General features: G+C 45.4%; 1 protein-coding gene across 5 annotated transcripts in view; it reads right to left on the reverse strand.

Moving 5' to 3' along the window:
* Positions 1–868: 868 nt before the first annotated feature.
* The window catches only part of LOC116986915 (serine/threonine-protein kinase 38), an 80,164-nt gene continuing 66,287 nt past the window's right edge, over positions 869–14,745 (reverse strand). For 4 of the 5 annotated variants that reach the window (XM_033042711.1, XM_033042714.1, XM_033042712.1 and 1 more), the window contains exons 11-15: positions 13,038–13,161; positions 10,174–10,269; positions 8,956–9,047; positions 7,550–7,606; positions 869–4,195 (exon numbers count right to left, since the gene is read on the reverse strand). In XM_033042711.1, coding sequence (XP_032898602.1) covers positions 4,065–4,195; positions 7,550–7,606; positions 8,956–9,047; positions 10,174–10,269; positions 13,038–13,161 — 500 coding nt within the window. In that variant the 3' untranslated portion in view covers positions 869–4,064. The remainder of the gene's footprint in view (positions 4,196–7,549; positions 7,607–8,955; positions 9,048–10,173; positions 10,270–13,037; positions 13,162–14,745) is intronic. The other variant, XM_033042715.1, reaches the window with a different exon arrangement.

The following is a 14,745-nucleotide window of genomic DNA, read 5'->3' on the forward strand; positions in this document are numbered from 1 at the left end:
AATCAGATCGCAGTCACAGTGCTGCCTAGAGCCCTGCTGCTCAATGTAGCTGCTACGCACCAAGATGCTGCCACGGGCTTTTGCCCATTTGTTCACTGGTATCCCTGCTATTTTCATTGAGGGAGGAAATTGAGCTGAATAGCTTAAGGGAAGGAATACTGAAGTAATGAGTGGAGAGGAGGAATAGGTCTGCCGTTTACCTTTTCACATCTAGGTTGGTTGTAGATTAATTGGTAGAAATTAATCAGCAAGGCTAGTCCCAAGGTGTATCAGTTGTCATTATATCACCAGAAGGACAATTATGTCTAGAGATTCCTGTGTTTAATTTAGCATCATCAATACACACTTCAAAATGCAAGACTAACAGCCCTATATAGAGGTAGAGGTAGAGGTAATGCTTGTTTTTACTCGAGGATTCCATGGATGTTGAAAAAAAGAAATGCACATGTCATGTTTCACAACTGCCACCAGAGGGGGCAAAAATGATCATGGGCATCTGCTGCTTGCCTTTGCTTTGATCCTTTGGCTAAACCCTAGAGCATTGGAAACAACGAAGGGTTTGAGAATATGCTGCCCCACCACCCTCACTTTTTTTTTAAGTACACTAAGCGTGCAATTTAATATTAAGGCTGCCTCTTGAGCAAGGTGTGTGTAATATGGACTGCCCTAACCAGCTAAAGCACTGACCAATTCCCCTAAGTACCCACGCTTGCTTGTTGGTTTATGTGTCTACCCCAGGCTGTGCACTCAGAGAATGGCACATAATTGCAAGTCCAGAATAAAGTCAACCATCAAAGTGTACAAATTACATTTCACAAACATTTCAATAAAAGAATGAAACAGCATAAAAATTCAAGGAGACTTGATGTTATGTAAAATGTCTTTTATAATACAGGTTTAAAGAAAGTAGGTGGCTATTCATAAAAAGCAATTCTGCAACTTATACAATACTTACACCAGATCCCAAATCACTCCCAGGCCCAGCAACACTGGTCACAAACACATCCCTTCCTCTGAGACTTCATCCACTGACCTGCTTCAAACCACTGAGAGGCGTCAAAGCCAAAACTACAAACCTACCCTGCAGGTACTGAAGGATAAACTGCAGTCACTCTCTCCATTGGACATGGAAGTCCAGATAAAGCACTTCATTTAACTCCAGACTGGCTATGAAGCTGTTTTCTCCTCTGACCTCCCTTGGGGAGATGGTGCCAACTTTGTGAGGCTATCTTGAGTATCTCCTCAACCGACCGTTGTGGAGATGTGTACCTAGTTCAGTATTTGCATAGTATTAATGGGCGGGGGAAATTTGCAGCTCCAGTTGGGTATTAGGATTGACAAATCCATTGCTAAGACTAACAGCAGGCCTCTTCTGCTGTGACCATCAACTTCCCCCTCAGATTTAGTGATATATTTCACCAGTGGAACACCGATAATGTGCGCAAGTCCCACTGAGATCGAATCGCTCAGACCTCTATGCCTATGGTTTCAGGCAGAGTGCCACCGGGATTCATTCACTCAGGGTGAGGAACAGAGCACCAGAGTCGGGCTGAAAGGTAAAGAGCAGGAAATCGCAGGACACACTGCTGCTTCAGAGGAGCAGCCCCGCTTCAATGAAATGTATTGAGAGTTTAAATTTGCTGTTAATTTTGCTGTCCCACAGAGCCCAAAGATGGTCACCAGAAAATATCTGCATCCAGTAACATGAACTTGAGTCAGGTCTACAACATCCCATGAAACTATTATATTGAAGTTAGTGGTGGATAAACAGCATGTCAAAGCATCACGGGACTACATTGAAGAGAACATCCTTTAGTGTGCAGTGTTTGAGTATCTCCTGCAAAAAACACCATTCAATTTCAACATCAGCCACTCAGTTGCAAGTCAGCCCATGGGCTTAGGATTCACCAGCCACTCTCAGGGAGTGAGGGTGACATTCACTCCCACCCAACACCAAAACTAATACCCTCCTGCTGGAGGCCCAGACCAATGGAACAAACCATCCTCAAATCATCCCAGTGAAAGGGGGATGGGAGATTGGGAAGGAGTGGAACCGACCATTGGGAGGAAGGGGATAACAGCCTGCAGTGATGAGATTTGGGGAGGGGGGAACGGGGAAGAATATTAATTTTCCTCCCATTGCTTAATCTCAGTTGTTAAGACTCCATCATAACATATTCAACAAATGTTCTCGGAATAAAGTACAAGAAATACCAAAACCCAACCATCAGCAATGTCCTAGACTCTGATTCTGCTGAAAGCCTTTGGGAAGCAGCAGGTCGCATGCTGTACTTCCTTCTGGTATCGAGTGCTGCCCAGGACGAGGACACAGCTAGAACTAAGGAAGACTAAACAAAAAGTGACTGCTCTACAGCATAAGCGCTTTCAGCATATCATTGGCCAGCAATTACCAAAATATCTGGTCCACATGTAGCAGCATCATGGATTTTTATATTTTGCCCCCTAATAGGTGAAGTGGCACTGAAAAAAAATGTGTGGGCATTCTATAAGCAAATGATATACTAGGTTATAAAGTAATACTGGACCTGGAAGTTCAGTCGAGTCAAGACAAGGGGGAGAGGGTGTGGTTGTGGAGAGAAGCAAGGAGAAAAATGAGCAGGGATTTCCAATTAACTATGCAAGATTAAATGGGGATAGAGAGACTGTACTTTCAATTATCAGCCCATCCACAATGGAGCTGGTGCACAAACTACAAACAAAGACAATAATACCTCAGATTCCAAAGCCCCATATAACAAAAAAAATAATTGCAGCAAAATCCATTCTTGGGCCTCCCAACGTTCATCCCTGACTTTCCCCTATTTTTGGCTACGTAACTATATGTACATTATAAAATGGCCGCTCTAATGAAATTTCACATAATGGTTTCCAGGAACACATACCCATTGTAATGTGAGGTATTACTGCAACGCAGACCTTGGCTTTGGAGGGAGGAGAGTTTTCAGCCAAGCCTGCAGAGATCCAGACTCAATCCCATGCCCCTCCTCCCGAGAACAAAGCCAAATCAGGCAAACATTTCTATACAGGCACAAACACACAACCGGTATTTACAAACGAGAACTAACCATAAATGCTCCCCTAATAAAATAATAAAAACTGCATGGAGTTAGAAAGGAGGAATCACCAAAGAGTTCTTTACGAACCCTGTCCAATTAAATGTATCCAGATAAGAGATAAAAACACATGATGGGAATAGTACCTTGGTATTTGCAGAGTCGTTAACAGAAATGGGAGCTGGCACTAACCAGTATCAGCACAAAGCAAACGGATCGGCTGTCGGGCAGCTGTGTGTTTGCCAGTGTGCACATCCAGCTGGGCACCTGCAGCCATGTACGTTGCCAGATATGCATGGGCCACGCACAAGCTGACCAGCTGTGGACAGGCTGGCTGCCTTGCCCATCACTGGGCTGATTTATACCCATTCTTTACGCAGGGAACCTCATTACACTGCTGTCTGCACTGGGCTGCGTCTGTTTCACCCGGGGCAGGAACTAGAATTTGCACAATGCTGACAAACTTCAATGTCACAAATAATTGCTTCCTACACTGGACAGAAAACAGGAGTGGAGGGGGGGGGGGGAGAAATAAGATGCCCTTGACCCACCCACCAAGGAGCGGTTAATGACAGGAACGCCACATAGCTCCGTATTGGACACCATTGCTGGAGGGCAGGAGGAATCTGTGTAGATTGGGCAGTCAGGCAGGGAACGCACAATTGAAAGGCAGAGGCTCCAACTCCAGGCATGCACCTGTCCTGCGAATCCAACTGACCCATCCACCACCAGTGCTGCTTATTCAGGCAGCCCGCAGGTCAGGGGCTGATTCAGGCAGCCCACAGGTCAGGGGCTGCCTCCCATCAAATTACCGGCCCTGCCGCCGCACGGGAAGAGAGATTACAAGATATCTGGATATTAGGAATAAAATCTTCAGTCCTTCACAACTGTCACTATCCACAGCAGTAAGGCTCCACCAAAGGATGAATCGAGTTGCTAAGAAAAGATAGGCACTAAAGCAATGACGTGAGCCCCTGGGGTCAAAGTTTGTCATTTTCCGGATTTCATGTAGGAGGGGATTGCTCCTCGGGCAGTCAGTCCCTCGAATCGTTTGTACGTGTAGTTGATGAAGACCCAGTCCTTGTTCTTGTAATCCGACTCTGAATGGTTGCTCACTGCAACTGGAAGGGAAGAAATACATGAGGACAAAGTCTCAACTTCATGACAGATTATACAAGAGCAGCAACAAGCAAGCTCCACAAATGATACCCGAGTCTAAAAACACATTATCCTTTTACAATTGCACTGCCGTTTGTGAACTGGTCCCACAACAGAGGGAATTCCAGTAAATAGCTTCCCACCCTCTCCCAACAGCAGAACAAACGCCTTGTGATGTGGACCTCAGGCTGGTTACTGACTGTGCAACGCTGCACTGGGTTTAATGAGTTAATATTTGACAAGTATTCACTAAAACAAAAGCATTCATTTCCCCCCCCAAAGTGCAAAATCCCCAAATTATTAAGGGATTGGACAGGCTAGATGCAGGAAATATGTTCCATGTGTTGCGGAAGTCCAGAACCAGGCGTCACAGTTTAAGAATGAGGGGTAGGCCATTTAGGAATGAGACGAGGAAAAACTTTTTCACCCAGAGTTTTGAATCTGTGGAATTCTCTGCCACAGAAGGCAATGGAGGCCAATTCACTGGATGTATTCAAGAGAGACTTAGATATGGCTCTTAGGGCTAACGGAATCAAGGGATATGGGGAAAACGCAGGAACAGAGTACTGATTCTGGATAATCAATCATGATCATATTGAATGGCTGTGCTGGCTCGAAGGGCCAAATGGCCTACTCCTGCACCTACTTTCTATGTTTCTATGTAAGTCACCAGTGTGGAGTTATTCAATTACTGGCAGACCTTTAGATGTGCTTATATTCAGTGTGTGCTATTCTCTAGATGTCCCAGCATGAAGGTCCTGTTTATCCATTGTACACCAGTTCAAAACACAAACTAATGGAGGAACTCAGTGGATTGAGCAGTATCTGTGGGGGAATGAACTGAACATTTCAGGTTGAGACCATGCAACAGGGCCCAGAAACCAAGCCACACAACCAGAGGTGTGTAATAAAATCCCAAAAACTGGAAGCACTCGGGTCAGGAGGGAACAGTTGAAAGGACAATTCAGGTCTGATTTAAGGGCATTTGACAATTCAGGTCTGATTTAAGGGTATTTGACCTGAAACATTAACTGTTTCTCTTTCCCCGGATGCCAAATACCCTGTTGTGTGTTTCCAGCATTTAGTTTTTATTTTGGATCACCAGTCATATTGATTTCTGACTAAAGTTCATTTGAGTGAGACTCCTGGAATTATCCCTGAAGGTGCCCAGGTCATGAGCTACAAATCCAACTTCAATCCAACTTTGTACAAATCTGTATTTAAGAAGGAACTGCAGATGCTGGAAAATCGAAGGTACACAAAAATGCTGGAGAAACTCAGCGGGTGCAGCAGCATCTATGGAGCGAAGGAAATAGGCAACGTTTCGGCCCGAAACGTTGCCTATTTCCTTCGCTCCATAGATGCTGCTGCACCCGCTGAGTTTCTCCAGCATTTTTGTGTAGCTACAAATCTGTGCCTGCTGGTGGCCAGTCTGTGCCCAGCGATGCCTGGGCACCACCCAAGGACAACTCCGGTGTCTAACAAGCCTGTCAGCGAGGGATGTTGAGTAATTCCAGATTTTCAAACAGATCTCTGCCTCATACTCAACCCTGGAGCTGTGCCCCGAGCATCGGCCTCTGGCAATCCCAGTGAGAACATTGATTAGATAAGTAACCAAGCTGAGGTACAGGCCCAGTTGCTCGTGGAAGTTAGTACTGTTTGAACACGCTGCCCCATAAACTTGCTGTTACTTGCAGGCAGACGGGTTAGAAGCAGTTTGCAGCAGGCAGCAGCAGAAGTTTGTTACCCCGTTCAAAGGGCACACACTGGCATAAGATGGTACCCATCAGTCCAGTCGCACACTCACTGGCCCGTATAGACCACAAGGAGCGAGCCATTTAATTACTACTTTGTTTCTCTTGTATAAAGTGCAGGATATCTCAACATCAGCTCCTGGTCGGAGCACAGGACTGTGGCTCCTGTGGGGAGAGTCAATGCCCTGACTGTTGCCACTAACACAGTTAATGGGGACTAGCTGAGTTCTACTATCATCTAACGTGGATAACCTACTGTTGCATTGGCACTGCTGTGGGCTTGGCACAGTATTTGCAACCTCAGTCTGCAGATCCTCAAGTGATCATTCTTCCTACTCACCACCTCCCTCAGCCTTTCGCTGGGACCCATTTTCCTCATGTGCAGAGCTGTCTTGATGTAGTTTGTCAACAGCATCAAGCAGTCAACACTGGTTCACATCGTCACTCCAGGTTTGAGTCCCCACCCTCTAAAATAAAGTGGCCCACCTTCAATAATACCCTTTACCAATTCAAATATTGGAATCAATGGAGGAGAGGGCAATGTGTCGGAAACAAACCTTGACCTGAGAGAGGCTGGAAATAAGAGTTTAACCACTACTTAAACAGGGATAAAACAGGGAAACACAGACCAGTTAATCTTGCGTCAGTAATGGGGAAAATGCTCGAACCTATTACAAAGAAGCATTACCAAGATTGGACAAAGCAAGCTTGAGTTTATTTCACAAACCTACTTTGAGGAGCCAAATACTGTAGATTAGGGACAACCAGTGGATGTGGATAAAGTCTTGCAGGAGAGGTTGGTGTGCAAAATTAAAATATGTGGGAATGGGGGTAATATACTGTCATGGATTGAGAATAGGTGGCAGATAACAGAAATAAACAGGTATTTTTCCAGATGGTAGCCAGTGACAAGAGGAATGCTGCAGAGATCAGTGCTTTGGTCTAAACTACTCTAAGAAATATCAAGACTTGATGAGGGAAGAAAATGTAAAATTAGGTTCACAGCTGGGGAAGACTTGGTGGTGGTGGAGAAGAGGGAATAGAGGGGATGGGGCAGAGAGACTTCATAGCAGGACTGATCAGGTCCAGACAGACTAGATACGGGGAGGATGCTCCCAATTGCCAGGGTCCAGGCCCACAGATCCCACAATCAGGATACCAAGTGTGTCATTTAGAATGAAATCAGGAGAATGTTCTTCATCCAGATGGTGGGGAAGCAGTGGAATTCACTCCCAAAGGAAAGTGAAAATATTCAAGGTGGTGATAGAAATATTTCTCAATGTAAAAGCAATGGAGGGATACAAGGAAGAGGAGGACCAAGCTTCTGAAGTGGATGATCAACCATGATCGAACTGAATGATGGAACCGGCCAAAAGTTCCACTCCCCTCTTATTTTCTATGTTCCTCTGCCCTGCTATAATTGCCTTTGGATCAGCAAATGTCTTCCATGCCCCAGAGACCAGAGAAACAAAGGTTAGCAAATGGCTGCTCCAAATATTAAAGCACTGTAGCAATGGACCAGTATATTTTAGTAAGGGTTGAGGGGAATAAAATGCTTGTTACCTGTCTTTGAGGACAGGCACTTCTTACCACTACTCTCTAGCCCTGCCTGTGATACTCCTGGGGAAGAACATCAGAAAACACTGCATCATATTCAAACACATCAGCTTCATGTAAATCTACCTGGGATATCAGGCAAGTGTGACACTATTTACAGGAGCAAGGGTGTTTGGGTTTCAACCCATCACCAACCACACTTGTATTAATTAGTGGTCTATACCACACGGACGCAAAGGCTAGTGGAAGCAGATTTTAAAGGGAATTAAAGTAAGTGAGAACAAAATGGGAGAAAATTCTGTGACTTTGGAGAAAGAGCAAGTCGTGGCTTTAAATGGGTAACTCATTCAAAGAGCAGGGAGAGGTACAACGGATCGAAAAGCAAGTTGCTCACTGCACCAAAAAATTGAAGGAGAGCATTTGTACAGATGCTTTCGATAGGGACACGTGAAGTTCGTATCAGTGGTGCTGAGAAGGGGCAACCACTTTGCCCCTGGTTAGTGTGGGCAGACCACTGGCTACACTGGGCATTGTTCAGGATGCTGGGTACTGGCAGCATACAGAGTGAACGGGTTTTGAAACAGGGTTCCATCATAGCTGGGGAAAGGTCTCACTTTTAATGCAGGGAATCATTTAGAAATATATTTCCCAGGATAGCCTGGTCAGCTCTTGATGTGCCCAGATAAATCAGGACGGTTAAATAATAAAACCATCATACAGTGTACCTTTTCAAACCCCTTCATCTCATGTCCCTTCACCTCATGAGCACATGGTATGGAATAAAGTTACACTAACACACTATTTAAGCTGCGCTGACTGGAAAATGCAGGTGTGAGAGTTCTCTGATCTCACAAAGATCTTAGAGTTAACATCAACTCAAATATCAACAGGTCCTCAGAGAGAGTGATGAGCCAAGCTGTGAATCTCACCCACTGCCCAGTGAAAGGGTCTAACAGATCTAGGCTCCATATCGAATCAATTACTTACACAAGTTCACATTAAACTTTGGGAGATACAGTGAGGAAACAGGCCCTTCAGCCCAACGAATCTGTGCTGACCAGCGATCACCCCGTACACTAGCACTATTCTACACACTAGGGACAATTTAGAATTTAAAGAAGCCAATTAACCTACAAACTTGCACGTCTTTGGAGTGTGAGAGGAAACCGGAGCACCTGAGGAAACCCACGCGGTCACCGGGAGAACGTACAAACTCCGTACAGACAGTACCCGTAATCAGGATTGAACCCAGATCTCTAATGTTATAAGACATCAAATCTACCGCTGTGCTACTGTATTACCAAAAAAAAATGCTTTTTTTGTAATACAGTAGCACAGACAAAGCCCTCCAACTCTGGCAAACCTATGGAGTTTTACTGTTAGACAAAGCCATCTCGCCTTGAAATCCTTACCAGGCTGCAAGATGTCCGAATCAGGAAATTCATCAAAGTTCGATGTATCATCAATGCTCTTTATTTCAATTGTTATAGCTGCTGGCCTTTCCCTGTTGACAAAGAATTGATTAGAACCAGGTAATTGCTGGAGAAACTACTCCAATGAATGAGGATAGAAAACCATGAGGATTTAGGGGGAGATTAACAAGGTTATCCATCTTCAGAGGGTGTACGCCACATTCATACAGGGCACAGATGATCTCATAGTGCACCCATCTCTCAGTGCACCGCAGCAGATTGCAGGCTCAGAATACCCAACGTCCACCAGCAGTCAGGAAGGAACTGCCTGCGTCACACACACCGGCAGCTGAGGAATGAGGGAGCGCATGATGTGTTCACGTACAAGAAGGAAGGCAAATGCATCCGTGAGAATGATGACAGAGGGAGGAAAGCGGCAGGCAAATCTGGAATCCCGAGAGCAGGTAGTTCTGCTATAACTAGTTACATTCCTGAGAAACCTCGTGACATAGTTAGAGCCATACGCCAAAGAAACAGACCCTTTGGCGCAACTTGTCCATGCTGACCAAGATGTCCCATCTAAACTAGTCCCATTTGCCTGCATTTGGTTCAATCCCTCTATACCTTTCTTATGCAACCACCTTGTCAGATGTCTTTTAAATGGCGATGTAGAAAATTGCATTATGAAGACAATTGTAGCAATGTGGGGGGAAGGGGATTAGGAGCTAGAGTGTTTCAGACCTGCAATAATAGTTATATTTCCCCTTCAAGGTTTTCAGAAATATAGGTCTTTTCAATAATAATGCTTATTTTTTGTTACTGTAAGCTAGAAAATATTGAAGACTACATGTAAAATTGTTTAATAGAGTATCATTGCGCAATTTGGAGTGAGGTGATTCTTCACAATTTCAATAGCCACCAGTGATTAAAGTAGTAACCGTGTTCTTAAGAAACATTGATGTATGGGTACTACAAGGAGGCTACATGGAAATTGTTTTTTTCCCCCCTACATTGTTTAAATCCAAGACAGCTTTCTTTTTCTGTTCGTCAATTTCCAAAGTAACTTTGGTTCTCTAATTCCCAATCTAAAGTGTTATTGAATATGGCCCACGTAGAGAAAATTTTATAAAATTCATCAACAGACAATTTGGCGGAACTGAATAAGATAAACATACAGCATGGAACAGGACCAATACATATCTGGGCTCTCAGTCTCACCTGATGTGCTCCCAGTCCACGCATTCAAAGAACGGATTGCTCTTCACATCCTCCACTCCATTGGCCCCAATTCGCATTTCAGATTCACAGCAGAACCTGGAGGATCACAGACCGTCGGAAGGTAAAACAAGCAGCAGGGACATGGTCCACAAGTCAAGCAGGATTTCATGACAAAGGTTCCTATCGTAGCATCTCCTCCCATCTCTCCTTGAGGTTCAGGTACAGGGGCAACTGCAACCGGTTCATATCTTACTCACGTGCTCATTCATCAGGCACGAGAGGCGTCAGAGCCTGTCCTCATCTGTCCAGTAAGGGGCAACAGGCAGCAATCAGGATGGCGCCTCCCAATTTAGGAACACTGAACCGTAATACAGTGACAGTTATACAGTTCTGCTGCCTACAGAATGACTGCAGGAAATCACCAGGACAGGAACATGTAACACTAAATTAATCCTAATATTCCCCCACACTTCTGTACCTGTCATCAATTCTCTTTACCCTTATGTAGCTGTGCATTAAGTTAAACCATTATTCACCTACACTGTTCCACGTGGTAACAAATTCTATTTCCATACCAACTCAGCTTTCAGGATGACAGAGCTGGTAGAGCTGCTGCCTCACAGCTCCAGAGACCCGGGTTCAAATCCTGACCTTGCATCAACTGGATCTACAAGTACGGCTAGGAATCTTTGAAAGAGGCAGCGCCTCTTCACAACAATGCAGAAAAGCAAACCAAAAACTTAAATTTAATTCTTCATCATCAGAGCCACCTACGATGTACTTCCAACACCTAAGAACATAAACCAGTGGCTTGGAGAAGATCCATCATGTTCTCTCTGCCAAACCCCAGCAACATTAAGGCACATCCTCACTGGCTTCAAAACCAGTCTTTCACAAGGCCGCTACACCTGGAGGCACAATCAGGTCCTGTGACAACTGGCGATTACCTTGGAAGGAAGGAGAACTACCACCAATGCCCCCCCCCCCCCCCCCCCTCCCCCCTCAACGCCTGGTTTCTCGAACACCACCCCTTTTGTAAAGGCAGGACAACTTCCAGAGAAGCCATTTTCAAGAAAGGAACCGACCCTCCTGGACACTGCCCAGGACTGGAAAATGCAGGCTGATCTAGACCAGAAGCTCATCGTTCCACCAGAGATCATCACAACTAATCTCAGGCCAGACTTGATCTTGTGGTCAACCTCACAGAAGTCCCTGTACATCGTGGAGTTATCTGTGCCTTGGGAGGCTGCAGTTGGTGAAGCACATGAACGCAAATGTCTGAAGTATTCAGACTTAGCAGCCGAGGCAGAGCAACGTGGCTGCCGTACCCAGCTACTCCTTGTAGAGGTTGGTTGTAGAGGGTTTGTAGCCATGTCAACAACCAGACTGCTGCAGGGAATGGGAGTTCGAGGACAAGCCTTCCGGCAAGCCTTCAGGTCGTTGTCGGAGGCTGCCGAGCAAAGCAGCAACTGGCTGTGGCTGAAGAGGAAGGACTCCAACTGGGCTGCAAAATGACCAGCAAGAGTGGTAAAACGGAGGGGAGCGCACCTAGGACGCCAGCTGTTGCTGTTGAGCCCTCTGGAGGTGTCGTGGGCCTATCAACGAAACACCAAGGAGGGTGCCCATCTGATGACCCCAATTAAGTCTTTACCTCTACCCCCACTCAAGATATTAAAAAGGTGCCAATTATAGTAGGGATTGTAATATCAAGTCCTATAATCTCAACTAGACGTACAGAATTGAACTGTGGTTAAGTTACACTGACACAGTTTATGATCCAAAATGACTTGGCAGTTTTGCTTAAGAGCTATTAAAAGAGAAAACTGCTACCAAAATGCAGCCAAGAGTAAGCATCTGTGAAAAGAGAAACCAGAAATGTTTCAGTTCCAAGATTATCAGAGCTGCGAAACACACACAAGAGACCGCAGACGCTGCAATCTGGAGTAAAACAATAGCCTGCTAGAGAAACCTGTCTAGACAGGCAGCATCTGTGGAGAGAAATGGACAGGCAATATTTTGGTTCACACTCTTCTTCAGACTGGAAAAAATGTGTTCGTTTTAGGTAGCAGTGAGAAGGAGGGAGGGAGATGGTGGAAGATGATAGGGGAATACAGGCTGGCCTGATGTGACAGTTGAAATCAGATCAAGCCTCTGTCTGTGCAACATGTTGCTAATGGTAAGGCTGCGAGACAAGCTAATGTGTTCCAAAGAGAGCTCATAGAGAAACACACCATTGCAACAGACCCTTCAACCCACCAGGTCCACGCTACCATCAATCCCATTTTATTTTTCCAACATTCCCTGCATACCATCTTCTTCCATTCACCTACAAACCAGAGGCAGTGGGCCAGTTAGACGTCTGACTCCCACATCTTTGGAATATGGGAAGACCTGGAACAAATCATAGGATCACACAGATAACGTGCAAACTCCACCTAGGCAGCACCTGAGATGAGGATTGCGCCTGGGTTACTGGAGTTTTGAGGCAGCAGCTCTACCTGTGTCAACCTGGTCCTGGAGAGAATGAACAACTTGTTACCAGAGACCGATACCGCTGGTCACTACAGCAGAACCATCAACTTGAGCACAGAATGAATAGGGTGACTGTAAAATAAAGTTACAAGAGATTGCTGGGCTCAAGATGGTTGGCACTGTTACACTGGATGTACACAAGGCTATTTCCAGTCACTTTGTAGTCACCAAGTCAGGTATAATAGGAAATGCAGAGTAAAAGCCCCTTTACCCAATCCCATCGATGACTCCTGCAGCAGATGCAATGTAGCTTCCACACACGGTTGAAATGTGTGGGAAGGGGCTAGACAGGAAAAGGCGCCGTTGATGTCCTTTCTGCTTATGTCCTTTACCTCAGAATTAAGTCCTTTGCTTTCTCTGAAATGGGGACTTCTGGTGGAAATGTGAGGGTCTCTCTCCAATTCATCACCTTCTTGTACGTTTCCTGGGGAGTCTCTGAGCAGAAGGGTGGGTAACCTGAAAGGAAACAACCCACAGGTATTTAAGGCAGGACCAAGTGCATGGGATGAAACACATTCACAGATCGGGTTCAGTTCATACCATGTACACAAAGAGCACAAATGTCTTTACAAGCGATGCCCTCACTCCTCGTCACCATCTACTAGGGCAACAGGCCGTGCTGTTTATAGAAAATGATTTAACAAATAGGTGCCTCGGCTTTGTGGGGTTCGAGGCAGCTGAGAAGATCTAACTGCAGACTGGGCCACAGGTGGGACAGAAACGGCTTGATAGGACCGGCAGCTACCGGATTGGGAGATGGCAAGTTCTTTCCACCTTTGATACTGGGCTCCTGCATGCTGCTGATGAATGGGCTCAGTGATCTCAATGCCATCTATAATTGCTCATTCTCCATTTTGAGTGGTCACGGATCAGGCATTCTCACGAGGCAGTGGGACATTACACATTATAAGAGGCTTTCAAACCTTTCTGTAGCCCATCATTTGGAAAGCAGTGAAAGGATCGGTCAAAGTCAGCATGGATTTATGAAGGGGAAATCATGCTTGACTAATCTTCTGGAATTTTTTGAGGATGGAACAAGTAGAATGGATAAGGGAGAGCCAGTGGATATGGTGTATCTGGAGTTTAAAAAATCCTTTGACAAGAGATTAGTGTGCAAAATTAGAGCACATGGTATTGGGGGTAGGTTAATTAATGTGTCCTTTTCAGAATGGCAAGCAGTGACTAGTGGGGTGCCGCAAGGCCCAGTGCTGGGACCCTAGTCATTTACAATATATATTAACGATTTAGACAAGGGAATTAAATGTAACATCTCCAAATTTGCGGATGACACAAAGCTGGGTGGCAGTGTGAGCTGCGAGGAGATGCTATGAGGCTGCAGGGTGACTTGGATAGACACATAGAAAATAGATGCAGGAGTAGGCCATTCAGCCCTTCATTTCACTGGATGTTTTCAAGAGAGTTAGATTTTGCTCTTAGGGCTAACGGAATCTAGGGATGTGGGGAAAAAGCAGGAACGGGGTACTGATTTTGGCTCATCAGTCAGGATCATATTGAATGGCTGACTCCTGCACCTATTTTCTATGTTTCTAATCTCTGCCATGACCATGCATAGAGTACTCATTTCAGGAGTCTGGTTTTAGGCATGCAAAACGGCATGGTCTTCCAAGAGATACCGAGTGTGATGCGGGCCTAAGTGGCCTGGGAGAGGGCACTAATGTTAGCTCGCTCATCCTGCATGTGGCTTTGGAGGATTTTGCAGAAGTTGTGTCAGCAGTATCTCTCCAGATTTATGAGGTGCCTGCAGTGGGTAGCCAATGCCTCAGTACAACAGCAACAAACTCAGTGCTCATGCACAACAGCTCAATGGTTGATTATAAGTTGCAGAAACAAGGAACTGCACATGCTGGTTTACAAAAGATGATGCAACGTACTGGAGGAACTTAGCATGTCTGAAGAACATGGATAGGTGACATTTCAGGTCAGGACCCTTCTTCACCTACAACTAGCTACACCTACAACTGGGGTTTTTCCTACACAGTCACCTGAAGGGAGGGAATCATCCCATTTTCCCACAGCGCC

This window comes from Amblyraja radiata, chromosome 24 (assembly GCF_010909765.2).
Source record: "Amblyraja radiata isolate CabotCenter1 chromosome 24, sAmbRad1.1.pri, whole genome shotgun sequence".
Classification (NCBI taxonomy): Eukaryota; Metazoa; Chordata; class Chondrichthyes; order Rajiformes; family Rajidae; genus Amblyraja; species Amblyraja radiata.